The 14,335-nt window shown below is 29.5% G+C and overlaps 1 protein-coding gene across 1 annotated transcript in view; it reads right to left on the bottom strand.

The window, feature by feature from the left end:
* Klp10A (kinesin-like protein 10A) overlaps positions 1–13,081 on the bottom strand; it is a 270,337-nt gene extending 257,256 nt beyond the window's left edge. Inside the window, exon 1 of the mRNA XM_075360166.1 lies at positions 12,496–13,081. Coding sequence (XP_075216281.1) covers positions 12,496–12,556 — 61 coding nt within the window. The 5' untranslated portion in view covers positions 12,557–13,081. The remainder of the gene's footprint in view (positions 1–12,495) is intronic.
* Between the last annotated feature and the right edge of the window lie 1,254 nt (positions 13,082–14,335).

The following is a 14,335-nucleotide window of genomic DNA, read 5'->3' as shown; positions in this document are numbered from 1 at the left end:
ATAAAACACAAAATTTCGTTTCTTTTATTTAAAAGAAAACAAATCATTAACAAAATAAATCGATAAACAAGAAAAATTATAGGTATTAAAAAAAAATTAATACACACACTCGCGCGCGCGCTGCTATACACCTAATAAGAAAAAAGCACTTGTAAACAAAACATCTCATAGTAAAACTACAAAAAAGAAATTAAAAAATTGACTTATTTTGACAACATCTAAGCAGTACGTTATTGAAGAAAAACATCAATGTTTTTAAATTTTATACAGCCAACGACTGTAGAAAGTAGGAAATATAATTATATTAAAGGAACAAATGAGGGCAGATAGTTGAAAACGGTCAAAACATTATGAGTGGGATGGAGGTTGAAAACCAGACTGGTAAAAGCATGAAGAGAAATGAAACAAGGATCCATTTGCCATGCAACAATATGCAGTAAAACTGCTGCAAACATGGTGAGAACACTGGTGAAAGGCAAGCAGAGTGACAAAGTACATAAAAAGCATGTAACGCTTGCAAAAGTTATTACTTCGTTACAATATTTTCAATTAAAGTAAAAAGAACAAACAAGGATGAAAAAGAACAAGAGCATTAAGATTAAACACTGCAGGAACACCTAAGTACTTAATAAGTGTTAGTAGGAGATTGCTGGATTACAAATTAAAATTGTGACGTCGGCCAAGAAGGTACAGTATAGGAAAATTAAATAAATGGGCCAGACTGATTATAATTGAAAATAAAATTACCAAAATGTTATGGTTTTGATGCGATTGTGAAATTTGTAGTCCAAAGAACTGGAAAAAGAGGATAACAGTACTAGAAATTTCGTATGGAAGAAGATTCTAAAGATCAAGATGTCAAACAAATAAAGAACCAAGGATTTCTGAGAAGGGTTGCAAAGATAAAAGTTTGAATAAAATAACAATGGACAGAAATAAAACCTGTTTTCAGCATGCAATTAGAAAAGAAATATCAGCTAAGGGTTTCATTATAAGAGTGCTGAATGAAAAAGGGTTATGCTTGTGGATATAGAATCATGACTGACAAATAAAACCTGCAAGGTCGTAAACCGTAGAAAAATTCACAAATAATGTTAATAACAAACAAAATAGTAAGTAAATTACAAGTTTTCCCCAACTGAATAAAGGCAGTATACGAGATCTGTAAATTAAGTAATTTACAGATCTAATTTTTTTGGCAACCAAAGTGGCAATACTGTAAAGTTATGTTAGTAAACATATGGTTATATGAATAGCTGATTTATATTACGGATTAATACTTTTTGGTCTACTGTTGCCACGTGAGACGTAGACAAACTTTTCGTGAAACGAGTTTTTGTTGTGCGTTAACAAAAATGAGTGATACTAATTATGAGCAACGTTGTGCAATCAAGTTTTGAGTTAAACTGTGTGAAAATGCTACTGAAACTTCTTGAAAGACTGCGGGAAAGTTGCCCGCATGAGACCAGCCATCAAAGAAAACTGGATGCTGCATCATGACAATGCACCTTGCCCTTGCACTCTAAATTATTGTGTGTTTGGGAAAAAAAACATTCCTGTAGTTCCTCAACTACCTTATTCACCTGACTTGAGCCCCTGCAACTTTTTCCTGTTTCCAACTTTAAAAAAACACCTCAAAGGAAACCATTTTGGAACAGTACAAAACATTTTTAAAAAATGTAACCAACCATCTGATGGATATTCCCGGTTTCTGAGTTCCAATACTGCTATGAAGAGTGAAAACCGTTTGAAGCGTTTTGTGGCTTCCCAAGGGAACTATTCCAAACGTGATAGAGCCCATGAATAATTTGATTGTAAATAAAGTTTTCTGAACCAGTTTAATACCAGTTAAATTACTTTACTTACGAACCTCGTACAGTAATTAATTTGTTATTTTACAAGTGTTATCTCCCCTACACTTCCTTAAACAGTGTTCAACTTAAAGAGGTCTATCAATCACCCAGTAGTTTATAATAAATGCTTATTTTTGTTTAAATGTATATATTAGTGTACAATGGGTCAAATAATGTGGAAAATGTTGGTGTGACTGGGGCTGGTGGAGGACTGTTTATTGTCTGCACATTTCAGTATTTGCCAGTCAGTGTCAAGTGTGGGTTTTGAATAAGGTTGTGTGATCATTTGTTGTTCATTAAAATGAGTTAACTGTTGAAGAATGGGTATTCATGATGGAAATTTACTTATAGTTGAAATCTAATTTTGTCTGTCAGCGAAAGTCTAAGGAGAATTTTGAAAAGGAAGAACCACTGAAAAGTGTTAATCAAAGTAACTAAAACATTTGTGAATCGGGTTTAGTTACAGCAGAAACATGCCCAACACAGGTCAGTTTTAACAATGCAGATTGTACACGACATTAAAATGGCAGTTACAAGATCTCATAAATCTTTGCGAAAACTAAGCCAGGAAAAGAACATTTCACTAGGTTCAGTCCATACTGCAGTGAGGAAAATATAGAAATTTTATCCGTATCAAATGCAGGTTTGAGCTAACTAATGCTGATCATGCTAAAAGGGTTCACTATTGTCATGGTTCAAGAATTTTACTAGTGGGAACACTGCCATTTTAGATCAAGTGTTTTTCACAGATCAAGCATTGTTTTACCTTTGTATGTTAATTGTCAGAACCACTGGACCTGAGATACTGAATTACACGCACACTTACTTTTCATTTTCCCTACACCCACAAAAAATTGACATATGGTGTGCGGTTTCAAAGCGACAAATAATAGGATCCTTGTGTTTCTTTTTTAAATACTGTATGCAGTCTACCAAGAAATTAGCCAACAGTTCACAACTTTACTGCAAGTGGATGAGCATGACTGCTGGTAGCAACAGCCATTTGTCAGACAGTTCACTGCACTGCAGAGATGCTATGGGATTTTTTTGGGTGGAAGAATTTTTTCTAAAGATTTGTGATCACAAAGATCCCCTGATCTGACTAATCCAGATTTCTTTCTGTGGTGGGATTACTTAACAGAAATTGTTTACAGGAGCAATCCACACACCCTGTAGGAATTGGAGACAACATTACAATGCTATCCAGAAATTAGACAAGCCAGAACTAACAAGAATAGTCAGGAACATGGTCAAACATGTTGACAAGTGCAGGGAAATGGATGGACATAATTTTTTACACCTTCTGATATTATTACAACAGTGCTTGCCAATAAACAGTGATGGGGCTTCTTTTAAGTTGAACACTCTGTAGTTGCTAACACATGTACAGTAATAAAACAAAAAAAGCACCAGCTAGAGTCCTAAAGCACCTTCTCCAAAATCAATGACATGCATTACAGTCTGTTCCTTCAATGAAGAGTAAAAATATCAGTTATAAAGGCAACCATTATCAACACTTAGTGGGCTTGGCATGCCTGTATGCAACATGTTCAGCCGAGTAAAGCTAATGAAGTACAGAGGACTCTCAAAACTTCATTTCTTATTTTTCTTAAAAAGGCTGATGCAAGATTCTTCTTATTCAAGAAACTGTTTTTAATGTATCAAATTTTCAAGTAGATTTGTGCCATATTAGCATTTAACAATTTGGTTATGACATGACATTAATTAATAATGAAGAGGTTCATTAATATTGGAACAACTGTAACAGCGTAAATAGAAAAATAATTGCAAAGTAAAACAATAATAATAAGTGATGTCACAGATTTACTATAATTAAAAAATGAAAATAAAAGTTAAAAGACTTCCACATATTGCTTAACTGGAGAAGTCCAAGCTGCAAATTCAGCATAATTGTATGCTTTAATTTTTTTTTGTATTTACACACAAAAAATAAAAATTAAGTACTGAAGATATTTAAAATTGAGGAAAAAATAAACAATAGCCAACCATTAACAACTAAGCAAAACATTAATAAATTAAAAAACCAGCTGATGGTATTAAAAAAACAATTTTCTATTGTTTTATACAAAGTTTTTATACAGGTTAATGTTACAACCTAACTGGTACTCAAGTTAATCATTTAAATGTAGTGCTTTCACTTAAGGTATGCTACAATCATCAAATTCATAAAACAAAAGTAAATATATAAAAACTGAACTAAAACAGTTTAATATGATCGCTGATCATATGATCACCGTGTAATGTGAATAAGTGCAATAACTACTTTCATTTTATATTTTCACAACTATCTAAATTACTGATGCTAATAATAAAAGTAATGTAAAATACAAAGAACATTAATTTAAATTAATTAATCACAGGTACTAAATATAACTATTTTCACATTAAAATAAATGTCTTACATTCTATCAGTTATTTCTATCAAAGTAATTAATCACACTACCTATTACTTAAAACATTTTATTGAATACGTATATTCAGGTTATTCTTAAATACAGAGAAAACATTTAAGATTTAAAATTACATATTTTAGAGTAGTTCTAAATAAATAGATTGTATCTTAATGAAATTTTCTTTATTTTATTAATTTACTTGATAGAGGAAGGTTACAAAACTATTAGTTAATTTTTTATTTGTTGTTCTAATCTCAAAAATTAATTAACTAAGGAAAAACTTCAGCACTGGGGAAGGCCACTAATCCCAAGGGAAATGATCAAATTTTAGCTAGGGATCATATCTTGGTCTTAGATAGACATCATTAAAAATACATAATTACAAATAATCACAAAACATGATGGTTCTTCATACTGTACAGTCTAACAAGAAGGTAATTACGCTTCAGACTGTGACAGTAGCCACCATATAATGGCAAGCTTGGATAATCAGCCCGCACATCACTACTATGCTATTGTTCTCTGAAACATTGGCACACCATGATTAGACATCTCTTAGTAGTAAAAAAACCCGATGCATGATATGTTGGGTAGTAATCGTCACCACTCCAAGCTTACAGTTACCTGGCAAGTGTATGTATAATAGGAGAGAGAATAATGGAATAACAGAGTTCAGTGCATCACCATTTGATAACAAAAACATTAATTTTTTAAGCGCATCAACCAATAACATCTGTAATATATCTTGAAACAAAAGCAGCAGGAGTCTAATCAATATGAAATCTCAGCTATTAAATTTAGACTTTCTGTACAACTTCCAGATAGAAAACATTAGTGCCTTTACGCCACTAGTTACCAGAAAGTGCAATGGTGTGCCACAAACAGGACCAATGCTTTGCCTAACACAAGCTTCATGTTATATATTCAAGAAGGAATTGAGGATAAAGAAAGAAGGAATCAACTGACTTACATAGCGGCTGTCTCAGAAAGAAACAAGTTATCTGTTTTTATTCTGTAATATTTCTTAAATTTTAAAACAATTTATAAAAAAAAAAAAGTAAAAACAAATTTTTTCAAGGTACAACATAAAATTAGTGGGCCTTCTTATTAACAAATGTTATTTTCATTAATTAAGAAAATAATATTGTTTGTTTATAATATTTTTATTTATTTATTATTACAAAGGACTGCATTAAAATTGTGGTTAACTTTTTTCTTCCATATCACATCATTCAATCATGTCTATCTGTGAAACTATATTCTCTTGCATGGTCCTTTTCAATAGATTTGCTAGAATATACGATGAGTGAGAAACCAAAAAAAATATGAAATTGAAAAACTGATTGATAACTCAAAAAAAAATTTGGTATTATTTAAAACAATGAAACATGAAAATTATGTGTGCTAAAAGATAACGGCAGCTAAAAACTAAGATTATTTAAGATGGGTATATAAAAAGCTCACAAAGCAAAAGATGAATTCAAGCACCATTTATCTGGGTCTCCAGGAAAACATCATGTGATAAGCTTCCTAAACAAAATAACACATCTGAAGAGGTACATTAGCACTTCCCACTATCCATTAAAATTATTACCAGTCTTGAAAGGTTTATGAAAATTGTTCTTATTGTGCAGTCAAGCACTGCAAACTGGATGGTGCACCACAACAATGCCCCCCTTTCTTGCAAGAAGAATATTTCAGTGATTCCAGTCTCTCCTCACCGGTCTGAGTCTATGTAATTTTCCTTTTTCCCTAAGTGAAAACCTAGCTGAAAGAAATTATTTTTGAACTGTTGACATCTATATAGCCTTAACATTTCACCTGAAAGCAATCATTTGAAACTTCCAGTACTGCAATGAACACAAGGCAATGCCTCTGGTGGTATAACTTCTCAAGAAAATTGAGTGAAGGAAGGGGAATGTTGATTTACAGGTTACTATACTCGCACACACAGTCTAAAAATAATATCATTACTTCTCTACACCTTGTAATTTTCATGTAATTTGAAAAAAAAACTGATTACACAAACTAGATTTGCAAATTATACTTCATTTCAGTACTGAAAAATATTTAATGTCGAAAAGTTGCTTTCGCATATGTAAAGTTATGATTCATGAATTAAATAAATTACATCATCTTTTAAAAAATATTACAAATTTTTTTCTAGATATAAAGTAAAAAGATAAATAAATAGAATGTTTCATTTTAACCAAAAAAATATATATAATATTAACAATTAATGAAATCCATCTTACCAGTATATTGATATGAACTCAAGATCTTTTGGCTTACTTGAAAGCCATATCATCACGAGATAAAATTATAGCATTAAAGTCAAACATTTTAAAGATCACAGTTAAAATGTACAACAGTCACGATTGCCCGGCCCTATCAGTATACTTGGTGTATACTTTTAAAATTCTCTCTCTGTATTTAAATTTTATCTCCTGATGATGGCTTTCAAGTAAGCTGAAAGATCTTGAGTTCATATCAATGTGCTGGTAAGGTGGATTTCATTAATTGTTAATATCATTAATTTAATACATTACCAGTTCCACGGTTGAGAAATAAAAAAAATATATTTTTTGGCCTACCAAAGATTTATTTTTATCTTACCAAGATAAAAACTATTAAGAAATGTATATTCAACCTAAGATTTCCTTGATATTTAATTATCAACAACTCACAAACTGATAAAGTTATGTATTGATAATTATAAATGAAACTAGGCGTAATGCACTAAAAAAAGGCCAACAATGAATGTCAAGCTGTAACACAAGATGATAAGAATAGTTATCTGACAAAACAAGACAATTAACATCCACTATATTTCCATACATTAATATGTATTTACATTGATTTAACTTCCTGTACAAAACCAATGAACTAATTGCATATATAATCAAAAGTTTGAAAAAGATGTCATCATTCAAAATTTCACAAAAATCTGTAAATTCAAACTTAAGAAATCAATTAACAATAACTGGTGAAAAAAAAGTCAGATAAATGAGGCATACTATCCCACATCGCAGAATCAAATTGCCTGAAAACAAAACCAAACTGACATACTAATATAATGCAGTCATCTAATTAGTACTAGAATCTGACAGATTTTCAAAAAAAAGAGATTTTGTCAATACCCCTTTAAGGATGCTTGAATAAACATAATCAAAAAGTATCTTATCTACCTAAAGGTAATTAAATTATATGAAAATATATACCTATTCTTTGAATAAAATTGTGAAATACGCGACTCAGGAATCTTATCTCAAAATTAGATAAGACTCTTCTTCCTGTTTAGTTGATGGATCGTGATCAAAATTACATGTAAATAATGTGCAAATATTCAGAATTATGCCAAATTTCATCCAAATCAATTCATACAGTTTGAAGATGCAAAGCAAAAACAGGCCAACATACATAAGTACGTTATATATATCCTTCTGGAATTCTTTAGTACTAAAAAATTGCGTTTTTTTGGTTTGAGGGAAGTCATGAAACGCCACAATCTGAAAAAAAACCTCACACATAATTTAACCTGATCAGCATACTTTACCTTTTATAGTATACCACACAAGACAGCAACTCTATAGTATAGCTGTACAGTAATACACAGCCAGGAAAAATTTAATAAGATACAGTACATTAGATATTTAAATCCCACACTTATTATCAACAAGACAGTTTAACATTGTTGATCCAAATGTAAGTAATTTAATCACCAGAAAATGTAAAAACAGCAATCAACCAATTAAGAATCAACTACTAATTTATTTAGAATTGTATTCAAGTAACCTTAAAAACAGGAGATGCAACTATATAATAATTAATACCTTTACATGACTGTCAGTTTCTATGAGTGATTGGTAAAATTTGATTCAGCTGTGTACAGTACCTATAAATGAAATGATTCTTATAAATGTGCAACCACTTTGTCTAATATTGTGTTTAGTGCAATAACTGAATCTTAATTTGTATATTCCTGGATCAGTGTACGATCTTTTATATTCAGTTTTACCCAGAAAAAATATGGAGTTTCCTTATATATGTATTACAGTACCAAACACGTTTTAGCTGACAATTACAACTAATCCAAGAATTTTCGTCACTGTTCCACAACTAAGATCTAAATACATCTTTTTCTTTTAACTATAAATTGATTATGATTAACAGGCATAAATGCAAAGCAACCTACTGAACTAACATCCTTTGTTTTATTTCTTAATTCATTTAATGATTGAATAAAATATATTATTGGATATTAATATCATAAAAACATTACAAATTTCAAAAATGCTCTTTAAAAAGATTGTAAAATTGACTTTATTTCTTCTTGTTAACTGATCATCACTATAAGTAAGACTTTAATCTCCATTGAGCAGGAAATTTTACGATAATGCACTTTCTTTTGCCACCAGATCATTAATAAGAATCATTAAAATCGTTAGATGAACTTCAGCCAGGGCATAACAACTAAATTCTTATAATTATGTTTCATTAGCACACAAAAAAAATGTAAAAACGAGTAAGGCAATACAAGATAACAAAATTGGGCTAAGTCTTCCTACAAAAGACACTTGCACAAAAATATTACACACATTTTGCATATAACAGATCAAAACTAAAATATTGATAAACTTGAACATTATTATGAAATTCACAAAGAAAAGCTTTCCTAGCCAATAGGCACTATTTTTTCCTCAGTCCTTAATTGTTGTTTGCAAAGTGCAAAATCAATCACAATCTTCATTAGCTAGTTTTTATGAACCCTTTGTACTGCTTCTAAAAAATCAAATGAGTCTGATAGTAGATAAGTTAAATTTACAACAGAATAGGACATTTCCACATTAAGAATTATAAGATTTCAAGAAAAATGAAATGAAATAATGCATATTCATAAAAATAAAAATATGGTGAAGCTATAATGTGCTGGCAGTGAGGATAGTTATAACAATAAAGCAGTTAATACATTATCACAATTAACAACACAGTAAAAGCATAACAGGCAAAATAGGTCTAAACAACTTTTTATGAAATGGGTAGTACAAAATTTGTTTACAAATTTATTTGCTTTTAATGAAACAAGGGAAGTACATCATTACTGAGAGGGCTGTTTAAGTTGGCAGGTTGATTAAGTAGAAGCCTGTTAAGAGGTTATTAAAAATATACAAAAAGTTCCACTTATAAAATATACTGAATCAAAAACATATCTATTAACAGAAAAACATGAACAAACATAAACCAACAAATTGAATTGCCAACATTGGTTGGCAAGGTTGATATGTCAATTTCAAAACAATAAACAAAATCATAAAGCAAACTAACAAAATGCAGCAAATATATATATTAAAAATCCAGTAATTCACTGGATTTTCACAAATCTGACAAACTGAAATACATACAAGGGACACACATATACGCACTAAATATAGCAGAATAAAACTGCGCTAACTCCTTCTACAAAAGACACTTGCACAAAGATAATAACCATATTACGCACATTTTGTATCTAACAGATCAAAACTAAAATATTGACAAAGTTGAACATTATTATGAAATTCACAAAGAAAAGCTTTGACTATAAGAACTAATGTGATGAATTTATACTCTAATTTACAGTTTCCTAACCTCCTGAGCTGGAAAGGGCTTTAGAAAAAACCGTTCATAAATTTTAAAGTTATTTAATATTTTCATTTCTATGTTTCATCATCTGTTCAACAAAAAGCAATATATATTAAACTGTGTATCAAACATATGCACCACATTCCAAAAGCTTCAAATTTGAAACCTAACAAAGTTATTCATAGAATAATAATAACTCTATAAATTATTATTATTATTTATAAATAGAAAATATTTTTGCTTTATACAATTAATGGATTATAGAGTTTAGCTTAATTCTACAGAAAATGTTGTAAAGCTACCTAATAGTAGTATGGCATCTCAAATTTTCTGTCAGATTTCTAGCAGGATTTTTAATTATAATTAAAATCACATGGCACTGTAAATTGTACATTGATAACAGTTATCTATCAGTTTTGAAGGAGACCAACTCGTGAAAACTAAAATGTACCTCGGAGTAAAAAAAAAACACATCATTAACCAAAATATTTAACTGAGACTATGCACATAAAGCTAACTCTGAATTGATCTATGTAACATGAAATTTCCAATAAAAATGTTTTTCAAAAAATGTGTAGCTAAAATAAGAAATAGGGATGTTTAAACAGTTAACAAATAAAAATAATTAACAAAATTACATTCAATGGAAAACATAACATGTATCCCATTTGAAACGTAATCACAATTTTTTTTTATTGAGAATAAAAAAAATCGCAGATATTGTATCACTATTTTACTTAAAAACTCTATACTGTCTGTATGTCCACACATAAGCCAACCCAATGTAGGCCTATAACATAATTCCTTTCAAAAGAAATACCTTTTTATTTTTTTGGAAAACATATTACACTAAAAAACTCTCTTATTTATGTAAATATTTTGAGTTTTAAGTTTCATTAATAAAACAATTTCTTGTTTAATAGGTAGCAATATTGTTGCAGCTGCATTTATATCTAATTAAAAATTAAAATAAAGCATCCACTGCTATCAAAAAACCTTATAATAACAAAGACCTTATAATCTTATAATAACAAAGAGATTTATTAGAATAAAATGGAAGACGCTCTTGTTACTAACAAAATGTGCACTACGTAACACTAACTAACATGATGAGTCTAGTCGTTAAAAAATGATAGACTTTAAAAAAAAGAGGAAAACACTTAGGCCTGTCTATATACACATTCCTCTTCAATTTTAGTTTTCTTATCTACATTGATTTCGAGTGAATTCAGGCAAGAAAAACCTTGTTTTTCAAATTTTTTTCAATTCATAAGCTAGTTTAATTAATTAGCAATAATCCAGCTAGTAAAACTTGCTGATTGTACTATTATCCATTTCCAATGAATATATTACTACGACATTAAAATGTTAAGAACCATCTCACAATGTCCTATAATTCATGATATAACATATATATACAAATAACTACAGGATGGAAATACCAAAAAATCATATTAACTGCATATAGTTTTTACTGGGATGAAATTCATTTCTCTTGGTAATATTTAATGTAACTAAAGGTAAGGTATAGTATGTACAAATAAATGTGATGAACTATTATAAAGTAAAATATTACAAGACAACTGATTTTAACTTCCTCAATGATTTTTATCACCTGTTACACAAAATCTACACAAACCTGGTGACAGTACTTAAGGTACAAGTTCCATCAGGCAGGCCTCTTCCTTCTACATTACAAGACAATAATTGAAGAAATTATGACAGAAAATTAATAATATTCCCCATGTATACTGCAAACAACAGGCAGCTAAAAAAATATTTACAGTAAATAAAATAAGGAATAAATAATTACAAACCATTTCTTGTTATAGAACAAGAAAAGCTACAGTACATCATAAAAATACATTTCATTAATATAAGTAATAGCCTAATGATAACAAACAATAAAGCACAAACAAGATAACACAATGAACATGAATAATCTAGTTAAGAGTTTAACATAAAAACTTCAGGAAAAATTAATTTGCTAACAGATTTGTTTAAAAATGAGTATTTAATGTTTTTTTAACATGGTAACAAAACATTTTAAAAAATTGGCATCCTTATGCTATAAATGGGGGTTAAATTAACAAAAGAAAGTAACGTACATCAATACTTATTGCTGTTTTAATGTAAATAACTTTTTTACATCAATTTCTTTATTTGATTCCAAATATTACCTAATTGAAATTAAACTTCTTAATTCAAATTACCTATCCGCCTACGAATTGTTGAACCTGTTAATGCAGATCCTAACGAAATCTAGCCCAAAACAAATCCAATGAATAATCGAAAAAACTTCCAGTAATGAATAATAGATGGTATTCACAATCATCGTCAATCCAACAACAGAAATGTAAAACCTTTTAACTTCATCGATGTACGATCACACTTTTACTACACGTACATTGATGACCTATTCATTTCCAATTCCGCAACCGGGAGTTACGACAGATTTAAATACAAAATATCAAATACTGATCGACAAAGTTCAGTTGGGAGTTCAAATAAAGTGTGATTAAATATCATAAGAAGGAATTAACATAAAAAGTAATAAGCAAATATCATTCAAATAAATTTATCAAAAATATAAGTTATTGACTTACCATCTGTTCGTCTAATATCAACACTAAGTCCAGTTTTAAGACCGCAAAAATACTCATCCATTTCAAAATAATTAAACTACGCTCTCACTAAGCCAGGCAGACTCAATCTCGACACATTGACAGTTGACCGGAGCGGTTCAAAATGAACATGAAGCGTGTAGGCGAACACGAATGAGAATGTAAAATAAGATAATGCAACAATGCTATGTACAATCAAGAAATTTCATGATATAACATTCAAAACACTTACTAATATTTCAACATCACGTAAAATTACTTATTTAATAATATCAAATCAAGCATTACTGCCCTGTAAAGAAATAAAGGCCGAGAACGACAATAACAGTGCAGCCAAAGTTCATAAAGAAATAATAATTTCCCTGCCTACACGTAAAAGTAGTTCCTTTCATTCACACACAAGTATTCTCTTAGAATAACCGTTTCCACTAGCAGAATTTTCACAATACACTCGTAAAACAATTTTGACTGATCGTCTTTCGGGAAATGAAGTTTATTCGCGTTTTTAAAGTAAATACATTTTGCTTATTATGTCCCTACACCCCACGTGTGAACCGAAAACGATCACGAAACGTTGGTCGGAATGAATGGTCTTTTCTAGGTAAATACAACCAACGCTCTCTACGAGCGATTTTAAAAATTACACTTACATTCAAATCTTATTGGTTAAATTTCAACCAATGCGCTTCAGAAAAACGTTGATTAGGAAGTAATAAAAAATTACTGTGACGGTTATAAATTATTTAAAAAATTCGTTAATTTACTCAACAAATAACTGTAATTATATTTAAGATAAGCTGAACTGAAATAGATATCGATATATGTTTTAGTAAAAAATACAGTATTTTTCATAAACTGTAAGTGTCAGCTAGAAAAATAATAATTTTATCTTAAGTTTTATTATTTAATTCATGGTAATTGTACATTATTTGTATATGTTAAAGATATTTCATAATTCAGAGTAATTAGTTGTACACTGCTATGCACAGTAAAATGAATATAATTAAATATTAAAGTAATTAAATTATAAAGGTGTACCATTTAATTTTCTCCAGACTTTTGAAAAAAAAATGATCCATTAGTTTTAAAGTTAACTGTTTTAATATTTAACAGTTTTAAGTTATAAAACTAACACATATTTTGTCTTGGTGTTCAGTAAGTTTATTCAGAGAGTAAGTAAGTTTATTTTACATCACAATAGATAATGTATAATCACACACACTGATAACATGGAAACAAATCCAATTGAAATAACTTTTTTTTATTGTTTTAACCTCTTTTATTTGTTTCTAACATGTCAAGATGTAATAAAAACTTCTTTTTTTTTTTTAATTGTTATATAAAACTTATTTTTAATGACAAACAGAACCAGATTTATCTTATACAGCACTATAAAAACTTAAATCAGTGGTAATTTCAGTGACTAGTTGTTTTTCTTTATGCTTTGTTATCAGATAATGTTATTGCTGGTGGTTTTCTTGAGTTATAACAATAGCATAATTTGTTATACTTTTGAAAAATGTGATGTTTTTAATTATGAAATATACTGTACGTTTTCTGATGTGGATGTGACCCTTTACTTTTGTGTTTACAGAGTGGCCACAAAGTCTCTTTCCATGACATAACATTCAGGTTGGTGACACTATATCATTAAGTGATTATAAAAGTTAATCAGCCGTTTTCATTTACTCCACAAAGTGCAAGGTTTGTTAGAAATTGATGATATTTTGACAAGTTTAGTGGAAATTTTGATTTGTACAGTATTAAGTTAAAATAGTAGGCAGAAGTGAATATTAAGTTAAAGAAAGACTCGTGTTAGGAA

This window comes from Lycorma delicatula, chromosome 3 (genome assembly GCF_047948215.1).
Source record: "Lycorma delicatula isolate Av1 chromosome 3, ASM4794821v1, whole genome shotgun sequence".
NCBI lineage: Eukaryota > Metazoa > Arthropoda > Insecta > Hemiptera > Fulgoridae > Lycorma > Lycorma delicatula.
Note: the sequence above shows the minus strand (reverse complement) of the source record. Positions and strands in the feature narration are given on the sequence as shown.